Source organism: Equus quagga, chromosome 8 (assembly GCF_021613505.1).
Source record: "Equus quagga isolate Etosha38 chromosome 8, UCLA_HA_Equagga_1.0, whole genome shotgun sequence".
Classification (NCBI taxonomy): domain Eukaryota; kingdom Metazoa; phylum Chordata; class Mammalia; order Perissodactyla; family Equidae; genus Equus; species Equus quagga.
The window spans coordinates 103,200,108-103,218,809 of NC_060274.1; the positions used below are offsets into that span (position 1 = coordinate 103,200,108).

Genomic DNA, 18,702 nt, shown 5'->3' on the forward strand with positions numbered 1-18,702 from the left:
AGTTACATAACAGGATAGGTTCCATAAATTGGGCATGGCACAAGCTCTTTTCCACTCACCACTATTTCATTAATTCCACATTCCTTTCATTCCAAAATGGCCAGAAAGCAATATTATTTAACGAGTATATCTTTCTCCACACTACATGAAGAGCATTAAAATCACTACTGTTCTTCCCTACTCATTATCAAGTAGGCAAGTGCCTCTCTCAGTTTATTCTGTAGCTCTGCTACTGGTGCTAAAAAGACTAGTGACTATAAAGTGAAAATTCCAGATGGTCAGTTGTTCCTCACTCTCCTACCTAATGACAAATGATGGGATGCACACTGGCTTGGCTAATCTTTTGACTGAAATGACGAATCAAAGATTTGGCTGAACTCAGTGGTCAATCCAGTACACTGGTGTATGTACCAGTTTGAGGCACAGACAGTCTATGAATGGTTTATTTGGGCGCTATGAGCTTTTCATCTGGATAAATAACTCATTTGGAATACTATACATAAAATTTTGGTCAATATTGCATTTAAAACAATAATGCAGAATATGGATAAAAATAAACTAGACTCCTGGAACTGCTATTAAATGGCAGAAGTTTGTTTTGAGAAAAAACCTAGGCCTGAGAATCAACTTATTAGCAGGTCTTTCTGCTCCAGTTTCCTTATAAAAAATGAGAAACAATCATTACAAAATTATTTCGATAGTTCTGTAAGGACTGGAGTAAACTGCTACCTTTCTGTCTCTGACTCATGGTGTACTCCCACAGGAACCACTTTCAGTAAAGTGAATGACCTACTGCTCTGATATGTTGGGTTTCTCTATATCTATGGTTTCTGGACATGCCAGTCCCTTGGTCTGGACTTTTATCTCCAAGCACGTCTCCCTGGCTAGATCTACATGAACCTTTAAGACTCAGTTCAACCATTATTCCTGCTCTCAAGCCAATACTATTTCTTACTAGGCAGAATTAGATGCTTCCATATTTTCTGCTCATAGAACTCTGTACAGTTGTCTTTAAAAATATTGCACAACGAGCAATATGTCTGCCTCAATGGGTTGTGAGTATCCACAAGGCAGCAAGCGAGCCTTATTTTTATTGATATCTCCAGCCCTTAGCAGAATGTCTGGCACATTGCATGCACTACATTTAGCTGAAGGACTTAATGCTTTTAAATATTTGGAATTCTAAAGTGCTACATATATAATAGCGACAGGGTAGTTTTTCAATAGAAAAAAAGGGAGGAATATCAGAGCCAGGTTAATTGTTAATTTGAATCGCATGTTTCATTAATAAAAAAAAATTTAACAGATGTTAGCTGTAGAAATCATCAAAAAGTAAACAATTGCATTTGGCTAAAGAAATTTAACAGACTAAACTGGAGCTTTAAGTGTGACAGTCTAATTTCATGCTAGGGGATGAACTCAAGGAGAGAGTACCGTAAGCCAACAAACCCCCACGTCTATGTACATATATGAGTGCCCACACATACACTCTTACACACAAAGATATGATACCACTACAGGCTGAGATGTTGATGTGCTCAGCTCTTGGACTGGCCCTCCAGAGTTTGTCACACAAGCAGGGAGCTCCAGCATATGCCCGTGGGTACTGGTACCCATCCCTGGGGGTTATCTGAGGCTGTGGGGCATGTCTGGAAGTGCCGCCTGTGCATCTTCACCACTAAGTGACATGTCTTGGGTGCCTTCTATATTTGTTGGCATTGTGACTGTTTTTTTAAAAAAGGCAGAAAAACATCATTGCTGTGGCATTGTTGACTTCAGTTTGAGGGAACATGAGAGCTCTCTCCTGGGAGCTGGTATAAGCCTGGCTTTTGAGCAAAGAACCCATGAAGGGCAGAGAGGGAGAGTGTGCCCTTATCTCACAGTCATGGCATTTGATATTGCAAACATTGCAGCTAGGAACAAATTCTGTGTTGCCCTAATTCTGGGCAAGTTTCCAATCATCCACTTGAAACAGAGAAATAAACAAATTTCATAGATAATCACTATTATCTCTTTTGAAAGCGCACTGGATTTTAGTTCTCCATAGTACATCCATCTAAAAAAAAATCTGTTAATACCTACGCTCGAGATGAAAACATGAAACATTTTTATGTAGAAATTAACAACTTTTTCAAAAGACCCTTTTGGTCATAGAAATGTAAGCTCCCTTAGGGCAGGGACCTTATCTGTCTTCTTTAACATTGTATTCTCAGCCTCTAGCAAAGTATGTGGCCAATAAATACTGGTTATATGAATAAGTGATTAATAAGAGGGGTTTCAATTTCCTATTTTAATTAGAATCCTACTGAGTAATTGTGACAGACACATCCAACTATGTGGGACAAAACTGATGCACAACGTTTTATTCCCAACATCCACCACCATTCCTTACACATACTGAGTGAGTGGTGAATTGGATTTGTTTGCTAAACCTCATGCATTCAAAATATCACCTGAATGGACATTCTACATCAATAAACACATACATTATACATGTATAAGACAGGCAGTAACTGAGGGGAAAGTCAACAAAAAGAAATGTGGGGAATATATGGGACCAAATCAATGAGGATCCATAGAGCTAAAGTGTGGGAAAGTGATGTATTAGAATGCATACATAGGAATATGGCTGGAAAGAATCTGGTTCAGCCACATTCAAATACTGCATCCTATTCCTGACTCTAAATCCTAAACACAACAGAGAACACTCTGAGACGTTTCAAAGGACAGCCACAAAGATCATTAAAGGGCTAGAAAACGGCCTATGAAGAGAAGTTAAAAAATAGAGACTATTTCTCCTGGAGTAGACAAGTATGACAGGTGCCTTAATAACAGTCTTCATATATAGGATGAATTATTCCCTAGAGGATGCTGGCTACCTGCTTTTTGTTCTTCACTGAAAGGAAAAGGGGAAATGGGCTCAACAAGCAGCATAGAGAATTTAGGTGAGGTAGGGGTTAGAACTTTATTTCAAACAATATATTTTGCCCATATTAAGATAGCAAAATTTAGATGGCTTCTTACCTAGGGCTGAGCCGAGATCAGGAAATTGAGGGCTCTCTCGAGTTTGGGTGTTTATAAGTACGTACCTTTGAAAATTGTTCTTTCATAGTTTCCTTTCAACACATTCAAGAAACACATCTAGTGATGGTTTACCACAACAGCCGCTTCCTTACACACATTTTGTTTTTTAGTTGGACTTAGTCAATAGTGGCGATCTGGTTGCCACTGCTGCGCCCACTCGCGAATGGCACTGCCCTTGTAGATGGGGCTGGAGGGAAAGCTGCAGAGGGCGTGGTTGACAGAAGGGGAGCTCAAAAAGCCACAACAGAAAATGGCTTTCAAGCCATGTGTCATCTGCTTATGAAGTTAGGTTCGAAGAGAAGGAGAGTAGTAGCTATCAGTTCTATGAACACATCACCCTGGTCAGCTGATAGAGATGCTGGTCTCAGGGGAGGCCTGGGGACATTGATTAATAAGTCACCAGTGGCCAGTGGCAGTGCAAGCATGCAGTCACTGTGGAAAAACCAGGCTTTGCCTGGAGAAGTCAGTTTCCAGACCGTCTTAAACGTGAAAGTAGCCTGAAATCACTACTAAATAACTTTTGAAATGCTCAACATGTTGCTTTGTAATCATTTCAACTATCTTTTATAAAATCAATAGAAGATTCTAATTTCTTCAATGACTACTAAGTCGTTATTGGCTTGGGTGAGTGAATGCAAATGCTCATTTATGCATTTGGTGCATAAATTTAGAAAAATTTCTCTATGAAAATGAAAGTTCTGTCATCTTCCATTCATCAAAGACAAATTTTACCATTGCTAAGAGAGTTGAGGTGCTCAAGAACAATCTCTTTTTCCTATTCAAGCGAAAACCTCAGATCAGTTTGCATGTGAGTTTTCTTTTTTTAAATTCTGAGCACAATTAAAGGTGAGTTTAGGCTCTGGTGGAAATCTAAAGAGCATCAGCAAATCGGAGCACTGCTCAGCTTTTGAATTGCTTTTCTACTTCTCAGTTCTTTTAAATGGTTTTCTATGGCAGGAACATTTTTCTTAATTAGTCACAGCTAATTAGTGTTCTGGCATAGACAAGTAATCAGAAATGTCAGAGCTGCAAAGCTACATCTCCCTAATCCTTTGATAATAATTTAGCCTCCTGGGAGGGCCCCAAGCTGCGGTAAGTAGTGACTGACAATAAGGCAAAATTAGGTGGGCAGCCGACCATTAGGATAGAAAAATAAAAAGCACTACCCGATCCTGCTGAGCACCATCAGGCAACTAACTGCACCGCCAGATGAGGTGCCTGTTTAAGCCTGTGTTGTTAATTAGCTGATTCTACCAGACCTGCCACATATGTCCAGGTGCCTCATGCAAAGATGTGTATTTCTGGGAATGTGCCAAATGACAATTGTGTGCCATGCTCACATTTCAAGAATATAAGTAAGAAGTCTACATATTTCTTGAAGATTCTTTTGAATTATCAAAGAAATAAGATCAACAAGCTACAAGACATTTTCTTGTTGAGTTTCTTTCAGGCAATTAGGCACGCTTATCTCAAGTTTCTCAGGTTTTAATTCACCAACAGCTTAGATTCAAATGAGGGCCTTTGGCTGCTCTGAGCTGCGTCTGGACTTGCCAAAGCTATTTTGGCACACACCATACATCAAAAGTAGATCCTTTGATAATTTCTTACACTTACAAATAATAACTTAACATTAAGGATGCTTAACTAAAGCGAACCAGACAGCTGTAATTCGAGAGCAGAGGTTTTAAAGAGAAACAAACTTTAAGGAAAAAAATTAGCTGAGGAGCAAGCTCTGCATGGCATTTACTGAGGCAGACGACGATATATAGAACCAATTTGACTATGACTAGCTTAAAAGGGGTCAAACAACTTCAATGAGTCCAAATACTGTAGGAAAAACAAAGCAGGAATATATACAATTAAAAAAAAACACACCTGGAAAACAATATGTGAAAGCAGCTAAACAACACAGTATTAGAGCATGTGAGATGGGAGATGAATGAAATGCTGCCCCTGTAACACAGATAAGAGTCAAACTCTTATCCTTTAGTACACAATGAGGTACCAGGATATACAACATAACAATGTTTAGGAATAAATAATCTCAAATAGCCTTGAGCTATCATTAAACTTATAGCATCCATCCCTTTCTATTGACGGAAAAGCAAAATAACGGTTATGACATGCGAGTGATATTAACATTTAATTTTGAGTATTGATAGGAAAATCACGGTTGGGCAGAATGGGCCAATATTTAATGTTTTATATTCGACTTCATCTTATATAGAGACAAAACAAAAAAGAAAATACTCTGCAATGGGAATCTATACTAATTTACGTAGTCTATATAAAAACTTTCCAGTCATTTGAAAGTGAAAGATCACTGAAAAGAGGAAAACTGCTGTTTTTAAGTCGATATTCCCATCCAGGAGAATATATGTATAATACTGTAGAATTGTAAGACATGCAAGAAAGCACAGAAATCTTCAGTCTTAATGGGTTCCAGCCTGCCTTCCTAATAAAGAGGCTGATAACATACACAAAGAAATTCATCTAGGGAATACGATTGAAAAAGTAGATGCTCAGTTCTAAATACATACCACCAGGGGTATCAGGAAAGAAGTTTTGTCAATAGTTACTTTTCCCCATGTTCTGCTGATTTCAAGTATTCTTGGGAAATCAACATGATAATAAACTGAATCTTTAAATAACTTAAAAATAGTAGTGTTGATCCGAGGATGAATAAATTCCTGAATCAAAAAGTTTGGGCACTGCTGTGAAACATTACACTCAAAACTTCTGAGCGGCCCCCTTGTCTTATTGGGGAGTTCAGAGACAAATGAGAGCATAGAAGTGCAAAATCAGTTTTATTTTGAGAAGCATATTCACTTGTAATAGTTCCAGTTTTTTTCTTTTTATCTTACCATATCTTAAAATGGCTACTGAACTCATTTATATAGTTTGGTCAATTTTACTTAAAATGTTTAATTTAGAGTTGTTTTACTGAAAAGAATTCTTTTCAAGGAAAGTCCTGAGAAAGGAATCCTTTTAAAATGCTATTTAGATGAATATAACTGATTAACTATTATTTAAAGAATTACTTTTAATTTAAGACATCGCAACAATATTTAAAAAAAAACTCATTGGGATGAAACTCCTCAACAATTAAATATTTAATCAGTTTATAACACAAGAGAATGCTTAATCTGCATGATTTACCAATTAAATACTGCACCCTGATGTGTCTTCGGCAACATGAGAGCTAAAACAAAATTGTTTCAAAGGGACTTAAGATGGGCAATGCAGAATGACTGTACGAGGGCTTAGAGGTAGGTAGGTGTACTGTTTCTCCTGGACAATACGATGCCCCTGAACTGCCTTGGGATTGTAACATTCTTGGACATTAGGAAACAACCGAAGAGGGTGCTGTTGTGGCCATTACTGTAGATGCCAGTTTTGACTTCTGAAACATCACTACTTCCCAACCCAGAGATCCAAAGCTCTCAGGGAACATGGCCAGCTGCTTCCCTGACACATGGGCACCTGTGGCTTGCAACTGAGTGTCCGGAAACAAGAGAGTGTGGGAAGAAACATCATAGTAGGTATTCAGAATGGAATTTAAGAATTAGGAAATCTTTCTCATACTTTTATATTGGGATTAGAGAAGTTGTAGATGGTTTTGATTTGATAAAGATTTTAAAGGCTGCTGACAACGACCTTTTGTAGGTAAGAAAAAGGACATTGGTGTAAGGGATTGCCTACAAAGCAGAAAAACTTTCTTTTGGTGAATCCAAGGTCTTTCCTCCTACAGGAGAACTTCTTTTAGATTTTTCTTACCTAGATAAGAACTTTTTTTAATTGAAAAAGTAAATAGAGCATGTAGATTTTAAACTTAGCATGTGTACTAATGATCACTTGAGAGGCAGAGACAGCCTCTGTTTAAAATATTCTGGTCACTCAGAAAGACTTTAGCATGAATACAGAATATAGGAGTTTCAACTATTTTCCTAAATTTGGGGTTCAGAACCATGGTGGTAGACACATAGAATGTCATATGACACAGCTATTCTTTTATATAGAAACTCTTTTCCACTGCATTTTGCTATTGCTTCTTGCGTGATATCTTGCTTTCACCTGGCCATCACCAAAAAACTTAAGAATTCCTACTCTGGGGTGCAAGACTCAGAATGCAAACAAGGCAGTGATTTTTGTTGCCATTCCTAAAATTAAAATTAATTTAATTTAGTTGGCTTAAAGTCTGGGAGGGATTTCAGAAACCATCTGGAGCTCTAGACCAACTTCTTCCGTCTGTGTGTACTAACTATAGTGAGTCTTAAATAGGTGACATAACTTCTTGAAACTCACTCAGATAATAATTGGCAGAACTGTGGCTGGAACTCAGGTTTCTGGATTCCTGGTCTATCCCTCTTCCCACAACACTGTTATACCATTTCAAATTTCGTAAGTCTGAGGTATGGTGGAGACAGTATGGACTTTGAAACTAGACAGACACAATAGCAAAGTCTGGTTCAACACTTAACAAGTCACTTATCTTCTCTGAGCGGGAGATTCCTTAACCTGAAAATAAGGATGAAACAGGGATGATGGAGTCTTGTCCAGAAGGTTACGAATGATCTAGGTAAAGCACGCAGCACATTTCTGGTACATGGAGGAGCCCCAGGAACGGTGGTGGTGACAGCTAAGGCTATCATTATTATTTTGATGATTTGAAAAGATTAGGGATGTAGCTTAAACAAACTGTTCCTTTCATTAACAGCACGGATCTGCCATCATTTATTTATCCTTTTTTGAAGTTATTTCTGTTTTAAGCAGAAAGTGTTTTTATAAGTTTAACCACTTTATGGAATGAGGGAGAATGTCTTAGTATTTGTCTTTTTTTTCTGTGTGTATGAGGAAGACTGGCCCTCAGCTAACTTCTGTTGCCAATCTTCCTCTTTTTTTCCCTCCCCAAAGCCCCAGTGCATAGTTGCACATCCTAGTTGTAGGTCCTTCTAGTTCTTCTATGTGGGACGTGGCCTCAGCATGGCGTGATGAGTGTATATAGGTCCATGCCCAGGATCCGAACCCGTGAACTCCGAGTTGCAGATGTGGACCACACAAACTTAACCACTCGGCCACCGGGCCGGCCCTGGTATTTGTCTTAATAAACTTTTTTAATCTTCCAAGGGTAGTTTTAGTTTTAACATTTCAAGATCTAATGTAAAGGTCTAAGATTATCCTATTTATGGCCTTTAAGATAAAACAGATTTTAATCATCTCCCTCTTTAGGACTTTGAAGTTAAGAAATAAAAAACTTTCGATGGAGGCTAGAACAATAATAATAGCAGTGCAAGATGCCCAGGAAGCTGGGTCATGGCATACGGCTGTGTGGGTTGTACATCAATAATGGTGGGAGGCACCATTCTCCTTCACAGGTGCATTCCAAAACAATGGACATAAGCCTTCGGCAATGGTCAGTTTTTGGCCGTAGTCACTGATACAATTATTTAAATAGAACCCTAAGGTATTTTGCCACAAATACCAGGAGCAATTAAGATGCTCAATTGATTAAAAAGTTTTCGAGTCCAGTGATCAGTTACTAGTCTCAAGGAAAGTTTCACAGAATTTTCAATAGTCTTTCCATAGGTAGGGTATCATGCAGAAAAAGATTATTTAGTAAACCACATGAGTTCTGTTTCAAAGTGTTGGTATTAGAGGCAGGATGAATACCTGTCTGACAAAATAACTGTTTTATGTAAAAATATTGCTACATGTGGTATTTTTAAAACTAAGTGAATTTCACCCGGGTAAAAAGCATATCCTTCTTAAGGAATCAAGCTCTCTCATCACATGGCCAGAAACTATAGCCCCTGTACCCTTATGTAGGTTGGTTAAAACCACTAAGTGTTGACTCACTGTAGTGCGTGTGTGCATGTGTGTGTGTGTCTTCCTCTGCATCTGAAGTTGGGAGGTTCCATTTCCTTACTTACTCAAGAACTACTTTAATTGGAATAGCAAGAAGTTTGTCATGATGCCTGAATAAAACTGTTCTCTTCAATCTTTTATCTGTAATAGACTAAGGTTGCTAACGGTATTTATAGGGTCATTATTTTCAACTGTTTCTTGACACCTAACAATATTATTTCAAGCTCCAGCCAAGTGGATTTCCAATAATTATATAATGTCTCTCAGTAATGATCTGTTGCTTAAGACACACATTCTACTTTACCTTTCAACACACACTTGATAACCTCTCATTTACGAACTGTAATTGAGGCAAATTCAGTCTTGGCTAATTAGGGGCTCTTAGTACCCCCTCATACATGTTACTCTTGATGACATATCCACAGAATTAGAGTTTATTTTTTATTTTTAATTACAGTAACAAAAACGTGCAACTTAAAAATATTAGAGTGTTTAAGGACAGTATAACTATTTTACAAATAACAAGCCCACTGTTCTAGTGGGGATATGCAAAATGACAAAACCATCGCAAAACAGAATGGTTGTTTGTCAAAGGTTCCTTTTAGAAGCAAACCCACAGCGATGTCAGATGCTTAGGTATTGAAAGGAAAGTATACACAACCAGGACAATTAAACTAGCACATCATTTCAATGTTGGCCACCTTGCACCCACTTTAGTTAGCTCCCTTTGTTTTTGTTTAGAAGACATAACAATCCTTTATTTATTTATTTACTTTTTATTTATTTTTTTGGAGGAAGATTAGCCCTACGCTAACATCTGCTGTCAATCCTCCTCTTTTTGCTGAGGAAGACTGGCCCTGAGCCAACAGCCGTGCCCATCTTCTTCCAGTTTATATGTGGGACGCCTACTACAGCATGGCTTGCCAAGCGATGCCATGTCTGCACCCGGGATCCGAACTGGCAAACCCCAGGCCGCCAAAGTGGAACATGCACACTTAACCACTGAGCCGGCCCCTAGTTAGTTCCCTTTGTTATTGTTGCCACACAAAAAGTCTTCAGAAGAAGTTTGCTGAACGAAGGGGAGTTGAAGTGGGGAATACCTTTATGGAGAAAAAATTCTACCTCTGTTATGAACTGACAGCAAGCTTTGTAGTAAACATGTAACCGAGACAAAAAATTGAAGATGTTAAGAAAACATACATACATACCTACCCCTATCTACAATGGCCTATTTCCAAAATGACTCCACCTTTTTCATCATAGAATATGTGCTTTAACTATACTTACACTATGAAGAAATATAATGGGAATACATCAATTCAACTTTCCTTTTCTGATCAACATTTTTGAAAATTACCCCATAAGCCAAAAAAGTAAAAGAGACCTTGGAAGTGAAACAAATACTTGTAAATTCAGAGCAATACCAAATGGAAGCAGAAGTTGCTAATACGGTTTCAGTATTTTGTAAAAGAGCCAGCTGGATGGACGATAATTTTTCTACCCCTGCAGGGCATCAAAGCTTTTAGGAAATCATTCTTTTCACACATATTAACACTTAGCTTATTAAAACAGATGATACTTGTATTGTAAAACAGCCTGGGTAGAGGCTAGAAACATAAAGTATGAAAGGTAAGACTTCTTTTGACCACCCAACCTGACAAACAGTGAACACTGACAGGACAGACCACGGTGGGATGACGACGTAGCAGGACCTTCTGTAACTGCCACAGCTGAAGTGTCACCATGAAGCCCGTGAATTGCTGTTATGAAAACATTTGCAGTAACTTGCATAATTAAATGAAACTGCCAGAAAGGCATTTCTAAAATGCAGAGAAGATGTACATAAATAAATACAGTTCAAGGCAAATATTACATTTCAGAATCAGCATTGTGGGGAATGATGCAAAGCTATGTCACAAGCAAAGTACCACTTCCTTTGAATTGACTTAAAGAATGACAAATGAATGACAACATTGTTATTGAAATGCACTGCTCTCTTAGTCTCCTGTGCAGATAGTCAGTAAATGAAACTCGACCATGGTATTAAAAACCACAAGCCCACATTTCTAGCAGTGGCCATGCCTAAATGAAAACTTTCATACTGATCAAACGGCAGCAATGTATCTGTTAGCATACATCAGTGCTGTAAATCATGATAAAAATGTTCAATAACACTAGAGTTCCAGAAATTTGGCTTTACTGCAGCTTATTTCTTTGTTGAACTGAAGAGTATTATATTGGGTTAAAAAAACTTTTATAGTCGGGGCAAAATCCAGATAACAAGATTCTGTTTATGGAATGCTGTGAAGGCAAGGGAAACGATGCTGTACACAATGGTAAACTGATTATTGTCTTGCTTGTTAAAATTAACCTTAGAATGTTTTTGAGACTCTCATTCTAACAGTGACAGTTTTCATGTACAAAGAAAAGGCAATTAAGGCTCCTGTCAGCAGCCAAAAAGATAAAATTATCAACTATATTAGCTGCATAGAAGACAAGGGACAAAAAACAAGAGCCTGCTTTGCAAGCATACCATCAAATGCAACTCGCTCCTGGACAGTATGACTATAATGCCAGCATACCTTGCAAGCGGAATTACTTACATCAAACAACTTTTCTATATACATTTCCTCATTGATCTTTTCTCGAAGAATATCCTGGTTTTGCCGAACAAACATAATATAGGTGTCTGCCAGATCCATTCCTGGTTTCTGTTGTGAGGGAAAAGCATGACGAATAAAACAATATAAGGTCTTAATTGTGAAAATATTATTTAACCACAACCCCAGAAAATCATTCATTATATCATTTCAAAAATTACACTAGGGGCTGGCCCCGTGGCCAAGTGGTTAAGTTCGTGCACTCTGCTGCAGCGGCCCAGTGTTTCGCTGGTTCAGATCCTGGGCACGGACATGGCACCGGTTGTTAGGCCTCGTTGATGTGGCATCCCACATGCCACAACCAGAAGGACCTGTAACTAAGAATATACAACTATGTACCAGGGGGGATTTGGGGAGACAAAGCAGGAAAAAAAAAGATTGGCAACAGTTGTTAGCTCAGGTGCCAATCTTTAAAAAAAAAAAAAATTATGCTAGAAAAATATGCTCAAGACCAAATGAACAATGACCACCTTCAGTACTAAAGTAAATAAAATTTTCTTATGACTATAACTTGAGGTCATAGTTATTCATCACTATTAAAATGATTAGAAATATGTGGTTGTAAACTAGTAGATACCACTTTTTAAAAAATGGCTATCTTGGGGCTGGCTCCGTGGCCGAGTGGTTAAGTTCGCGTGCTCCGCTGCGGTGGCCCAGGGTTCGGATCCTGGGCGCTGACATGGCACTGCTCGTCAGGCCATGTTGAGGCGGCGTCCCACATCCCACAACTAGAAGGACCTGCAACTAAGATATACAACTGTGTACAGGGTGGGGTTGGGGAGATAAAGCAGAAGAAAAAAAAAAGATTGGCAACAGTTGTTAGCCCAGGTGCCAATCCTTAAAAAAAAAAAAAAAGAGAAACAAAGGAAGATTGGCAACAGTTGTTAGCCCAGGTGACAATCTTTAAAAAAAAAAAAAAAAAATGGCTATCTTGAAAGGTCAATATACCAAAGCAGTAAAAATGAATGAATATTTCAAAAAGTTCCCATATGCAATAATCATTTCCTAATGGCAAATACAATTTACTTTTCATCATTTCTGGCTGGTTTATCCATATATTTAAAAACAAAAATGTTAGCTTTCGTGGGGTTGCCTTCCTCAACTACCATGGGTGCCCAAGGAATACGAACCTGAATAAAACATTATTAGTAGATAGTGGGCAAAAATACATTTAATGTATTATAAAGTGAAACATAAACCAAAATTTTGTAGATTATCCTTGCTTCTACTCATTCTTATTTATCAACATTATCCCAAGGATTTATTTTATTTTATAAACACAGTAAGAATATTGATGAACCAGTCTCTGATGAAGAGCCAAAGGTGTAGATCGCATAACTTTCCAAAGTTATCCAACATTTGGTGTCTTCTAACGTTCGAAGAGATAGGGGAGGTAATATAATTCCTTGCTATGGAGTCTACTAAGTCAGTACTAGGAAGGCATAAAAACTTGAATGGCTCCTAAAGAGTTTTCCTTCTAGACTTATCTTTAGTTCTTTCTTACATTTCATATAGCTGGACTAGCAAATGAAAATACTTATTTGCATGATCCACACCTGGGGTTGATTCATAATCTGTATTGAGTTATTCATTTGATGAGAATATGGCTTTAATAATAACAAAACGGTAGAACTGATGCCCAAATAAGTCAGTCTTGCATCATTTCATATCTATAGAATGCACTTATTACCTCCATCAACAGACTCATTTTGCAAAAGTAAGTATGGCAAAGAAATAAAGTGAAAGCAAATGGATCATTTAACTATTACAACTGCTGGAAAAACAACTCAAGGTACACATCCAAGTGATGCTAGGACAGTGACAGCACCTTCTACTTAAATAAAGGACAGAAAGTTCTCACCACTTTTTTTGTTGGGGGCAGTATATTTTACATACAATGATAAAACTGCCCCTCTCTTAACCAGCATACAGTAGAGGCAATGAGCATATCTTATTAATAAAAATCAATTTGATCTTTTGGTAACAAAGTTATTTCAGGGTAATGAGAGTTACAGCAAGTTCTCACTGCTCTTATATTTAGCCTAATGGGAAACATATACTACATAAATTCAAGGATCCCTTCCAATATAACTTCGATACAACAAAATTAATTATCAGGTATAATTTGAAACAACTACTTATATAAATGTCTTCTCTGGTCTTTCCTTCAAGAGCATCCATACACAACGTAGGCAATATATTCCAAACCTAATGGAGGCAATTTACCAAATTCATTCTTTCACTATTTTTCTGCATCATAAGCTATAATAAAACTACAAGGATAATCAAGAGAAACCTAGTGGTTTCTTCTTTTTTTGGGGGGTGGGGAGGGTGTGTTATACATCAGTTTTTCCAGTGAAGAGGCAGGTTAATTTGTACAAAGATTAATAACTATTATGAATACTTGAGGACAACTAACCCATAAGTCTCTACGCCCGTCAAACTTTGTCAAAACACTGAAAATGAGAACATTCAGAAAAGATACTGCTGCAGAATGAAAATGACATAAGAACAATTTTCTATACATTATAATAACAAGTTAGCTCAGCTGAGCTTCAGTCAGGTGCTTGGGAACAAAACGCTTTGATATATGTAATAATGAGGCAGTTGGGCACAGCCCAGCTAAACTGGGAATTAAAGAATAGAAAAATGAGAGGCTTGCCTTGCCCAACATTTCGTCCCATCCCAACCCCATTTTCATTTCTGCTTTTCAAAAGTGTATGCTTAGAAGTTTAATCTAGTCAATCACTTCACCCATCAGACTCACTGGAAACTAAGTTATGGCCAGGAGGACTGGAGAATGACTTTCAACCCTTGCCATAGACTCTATGGTAATTTTTTTCTGTTTCCTTGATTACTTTCAAGATAACGTTAGACATCAGGAAACACAGTCCAGGAAGAGTTTATCTTCTACCATCTAAAACTAACAAACACTTTACTGTTAAGCCTAAAAGAAAACTAAATGCTGTTCCTTTTGGCAGACCCAAGGGATATAATTCTGAAATCTGTAGGATGAGATAGTTTTACAACTTTCTAAGGAAATAAGAATATGGTTGAGGGAGTGAGGTAAAGCCCATTTAAAAGTTTATTTCAACAAATTAAGTGTTTCTGTCTTTTTCTTTTTGAAATTACATTTTTTCCCCTTTTGGCAAATTAAGATCCACTTGCCTGGAAAACAAAACTGAGAATTACTACATTCCTCATTAGCATTATTTCTTCCTTTATCTTTGAGCTGTTTACCTATTCTTGAAACTGTGACATATGGGAATTTCACACCTAGTGAATATATTTTCATGTAGCTTGTGGCATGAGACTATAAGCATTAGAAGAATATACACAAGTAAGAGTAACTATAACAGCTGGTGACATTTACCAATTAGAATTAGAGTTCTCTAAAACACTTTATCCTTCCGTGGAGTATGAAGGGTAATTATCTCCGATAAATTGCTGAAAAAGATGTAATTTTCCGTTTAAACAGTTTCTACTTACAGTACAAATGTGTTTGGATAGAAGACATTATCACTGGTTCAGTGCGCCTTTGTGCAAAGACTGTTTTGTGGCAGTAAAATTAACACACTTTGGAAGTCACTGCATCTAATTCCATTATTACAAGTTATCATGTTAGGAGACGAAGTTTAGTTAAAAAACAAAACTGAACACATTCTGTTAAGTTTTTGTTTTTTGGTGTGTAAATGAAAAGAATGCATGTGACTGCATTGCGGAGACAGGATATTGCTACACATTCTGGGCAAGTGGGTGTCCACCAACCTTATCAAAGGAGCAGCCTATTAAACTCCAACGACTGGGGATTTGGATGAGTTTTTATCAAGAATGTTGTGTTCTAGGGAGCTATAACTAGAAATCTTTTCTATATTGGTAAATTAGAGTTTTTAACAAATACGAGACAATAACCATTAAAAACCACATAGCAAGCACACTATATGTTAAATAGCACTTAGAGAAAGTAAACGCTTTTTTTTGTTCTCCTGTTTAAACCTCTGAGATCCTCAGTTCACTAAGCACTAACTTCTCCATCGTGTTTGTTAGGGTAGTAATCTCTACATCAAAATAGGAGTTCGTGAATTATTTCTAATTTGATTCAGAAAGAACAGAATGTGGTTAACAAAGTGACAGTAAAAGGAAATAAAATCTAAAACAACTCCCCAATGAGCATAAATAAATCAATAAATATGGAAGCAAATGAAGTATGGTGTAAGGTGAGTTCCTCTGACATTGGCTGCGCAAGTAATAGAATACACCAGTGAATGAAGGAGCTTAAGTAAGGGTGCAGACTCTAGCAAATTTTTTTCGAGTGTTAATCACTAGTTAACCTAGTGAGATGAACATGCTGTTTAAAAAAAGAGAAAAAAATTCCATGTTAATTATATGCTGCAAATGCTCTTACTTCCTGCTGCTACACCTAATCCCACAGGTGCAAGCCTTCACTTTCCCCATTCAAGGGTAGGTGGGTGCAACGCTCCAGTCATTTTTCACAGCAACAGATTTAGATACAGAAGAAGCCGCTTAACCTTCCCCTGGAGGTTAACAATACACTGTGCAAACACTGTCATCGTGTCTATTTAGCAAGGAGACAAATTTTTAAATATACTATTCCAGTCTCAAAGATTAACTTGTAGCTACAGTATAATTGGCTTAATTTTAAAGCACAGTTCTCATAACCTAGAAAAGCTTGCCTGAAGAGACAATCGAGTGGAACTGTGATATCCTGATTTGTGATAATCTGCCTGCTTCCTAAATAAAATACCTGTATCCAGTCATTATTACCATTTCAAAAAAATTGATCTTGTAAGATTTAAAACAGTAGCCTGTCTTCTCAACTTGAAATTGTAATAGGAACAATTTCTCTCCCAGCTGTGGCACTTCAGATTCAGGGACAGTCTATCACTGATCATCAGGCAACAGGGGACATAATTCTACCAACACATAACTTATCCTAGGTATTGTTAACAACAATGTATTTTCTTTCAATGTTTAATATATTCTTTATTACTTAGCATTTATGCAGCAATTTCTATATTTTCATATTTGAGTGCAAATGTTCTTAAAGTTAAACTACTCCAAATGCTTTTAAAAAGCTTAAGTTATATGTTCTCAAATACTTGAAAGAATAGAAGGTTTTGAGTATAGCTGTATCTTGTAAAAAATACGTATTTTACCAAATTTTCTACAAAGTAGAATAATTATATTGTATTCACACAGAAAAGCAAAAGGAAATAAACAGAACTGAAGCCTTCAAACTAGATTTATTCCAACTTATATTTTAGACAAGCCCAGGAAAAGGAATAATTTATAAAAGGTGGGGAGAAAATGTAAACGGAAAAGCAGGAGGATATAAAACTTTCAAGATTTTCTAATAATGGTTTATCTAATTTTTTAAAACAATAAACGAAGGAATTCCCATTGTTTTAGGAATATTCCAAACTATTATTTCAAGCAGTGAATTGGCCACAGAGTAACCTTTCTCTTTGTTAAATTTAGCAGTACTCAAAGTCCCATTAATTAACACCAGCATGCATTTTTGAGTCCAAATTGTGAAGTAGAGAATTTTGAATTAAAGATAATGGCACCCACACCCTTTTGAAAACACCTTTAAGACTTGGAGCATGTAACAGGTGTGTTTTAAATATTTACATTTGATTCAGTACCACATTTCTAAGGGACAGCGTCCATTACTCCAGAGTTCTGCTCTGGTTAAGGGTCATCTGTCTGTGCCCTATGAGTATAGTCAGTAAAAAAGCAGATTCCTCCCATTACGCTATGAGAATATCTTATATCAGAATCTGTTATAGTTAATGCTCCTATAACTTATATAGTCATATTTTCATTCTTCAAGTTCACATGAATCCTTCATAGTATTTCTTCTAAGTAGTGACATTTTATGTATTCATAGATCTCAGCACTAGTATGTTCAAACATTTTTGTTGTATCACTAGGGAAAATCCTTCCAAAGAGGAGGCTGTTTTAAATATTAGAAGTAATACTGAATAATAGTTTAAGATATTAGCCTGAAATACTCACGAAAAAGAGACAGGTTGATTTTCAACTGAGACGTATGGGCTCAATTTTAATCTTACTATGCCTTGCCCATTTGGGATTATGGGCATCTTGTATCTCTCTAGCTGTTTCTGATCTATAGTAAGGATCACTAACATCTCAGAGTTTAGAGGAATACCTGCTGATACAGGAGTACCAGACAAGGAAAGTGCTAATATGTGTATCACACACTAGCTTTGTACTATTATTTTCATGAGTAATGATTATGATGATGATGAAGGTATGAAACCTCTCAGTTTATGATAATGTTCACTAACCTTTCCCTCCTCTATCTACAGTTGTTACATCAACTATAGAAACTACACTGAGACTTGAAGCAGTGAAATTAAAATGCACTAGGTATTATTTCATCCAGCTTTCAACATTTAGATGGACTGGGGTTGATATACTCCATCCCAATTTGGAAGCTTTCAGACTTTGGTTTAAAGGAGAGCTGAGGATGACAGAATGCCAGGGCCCAGAATCACTCCATGGATTGACCTTATATGAGAAGAGCCAGACAGACAAAAAACAAAAGGAATAAAGATGAGAGAAGCAAAACGCACATCTAGCAAGCACAGCAGGCCACCTCCCGTGGCTGTCTAATGTAAGACTCTGAATCCGGTCCCGGTGAGCCTCTCTGCCTCTCCGGGTGAGCATGTCAAAGTGGGCAGGTGCTCCATTCCCCATGTTCTGCCTGGTTCTCATTCTGATGTAAAATACTGAGTATTCAAGTGGCCTTATCTAAGTAATAAACAAGATCAGAAGCAAAGGAAGGAGGGAAAACACCATTGTCACGGAACTGACCAGCTGTACCTTTAAAAGTCGCCATTGATAAACACAAGGTGCTTAATATTCTAAAATGAAAGAAAAATAAATGAGAGACAATTGAATATTTTTCACTCTGTGGAAGGCAAATGGTTCTTCTTTTGGAAAATGGTCACATTCTGAAGCAGGGGCTGGAAACTGCAGAGGAATGCAGGGGAGCAGGAAGCAGCATTCCAGGCAGAAGCAATAACAATCCTATTTATTTCAACAG

The 18,702-nt window shown here is 37.3% G+C and overlaps 1 protein-coding gene across 3 annotated transcripts in view; it reads right to left on the bottom strand.

The window, feature by feature from the left end:
* Window positions 1–18,702, bottom strand: part of CADPS2 (calcium dependent secretion activator 2) — a 495,748-nt gene that overhangs the window by 13,610 nt on the left and 463,436 nt on the right. For 2 of the 3 annotated variants that reach the window (XM_046669954.1, XM_046669956.1), the window contains one exon: window positions 11,553–11,660. In XM_046669954.1, coding sequence (XP_046525910.1) covers window positions 11,553–11,660 — 108 coding nt within the window. Of the gene's footprint in view, window positions 1–9,881; window positions 10,710–11,552; window positions 11,661–18,702 lie in introns of those variants that run through there. The other variant, XM_046669955.1, reaches the window with a different exon arrangement.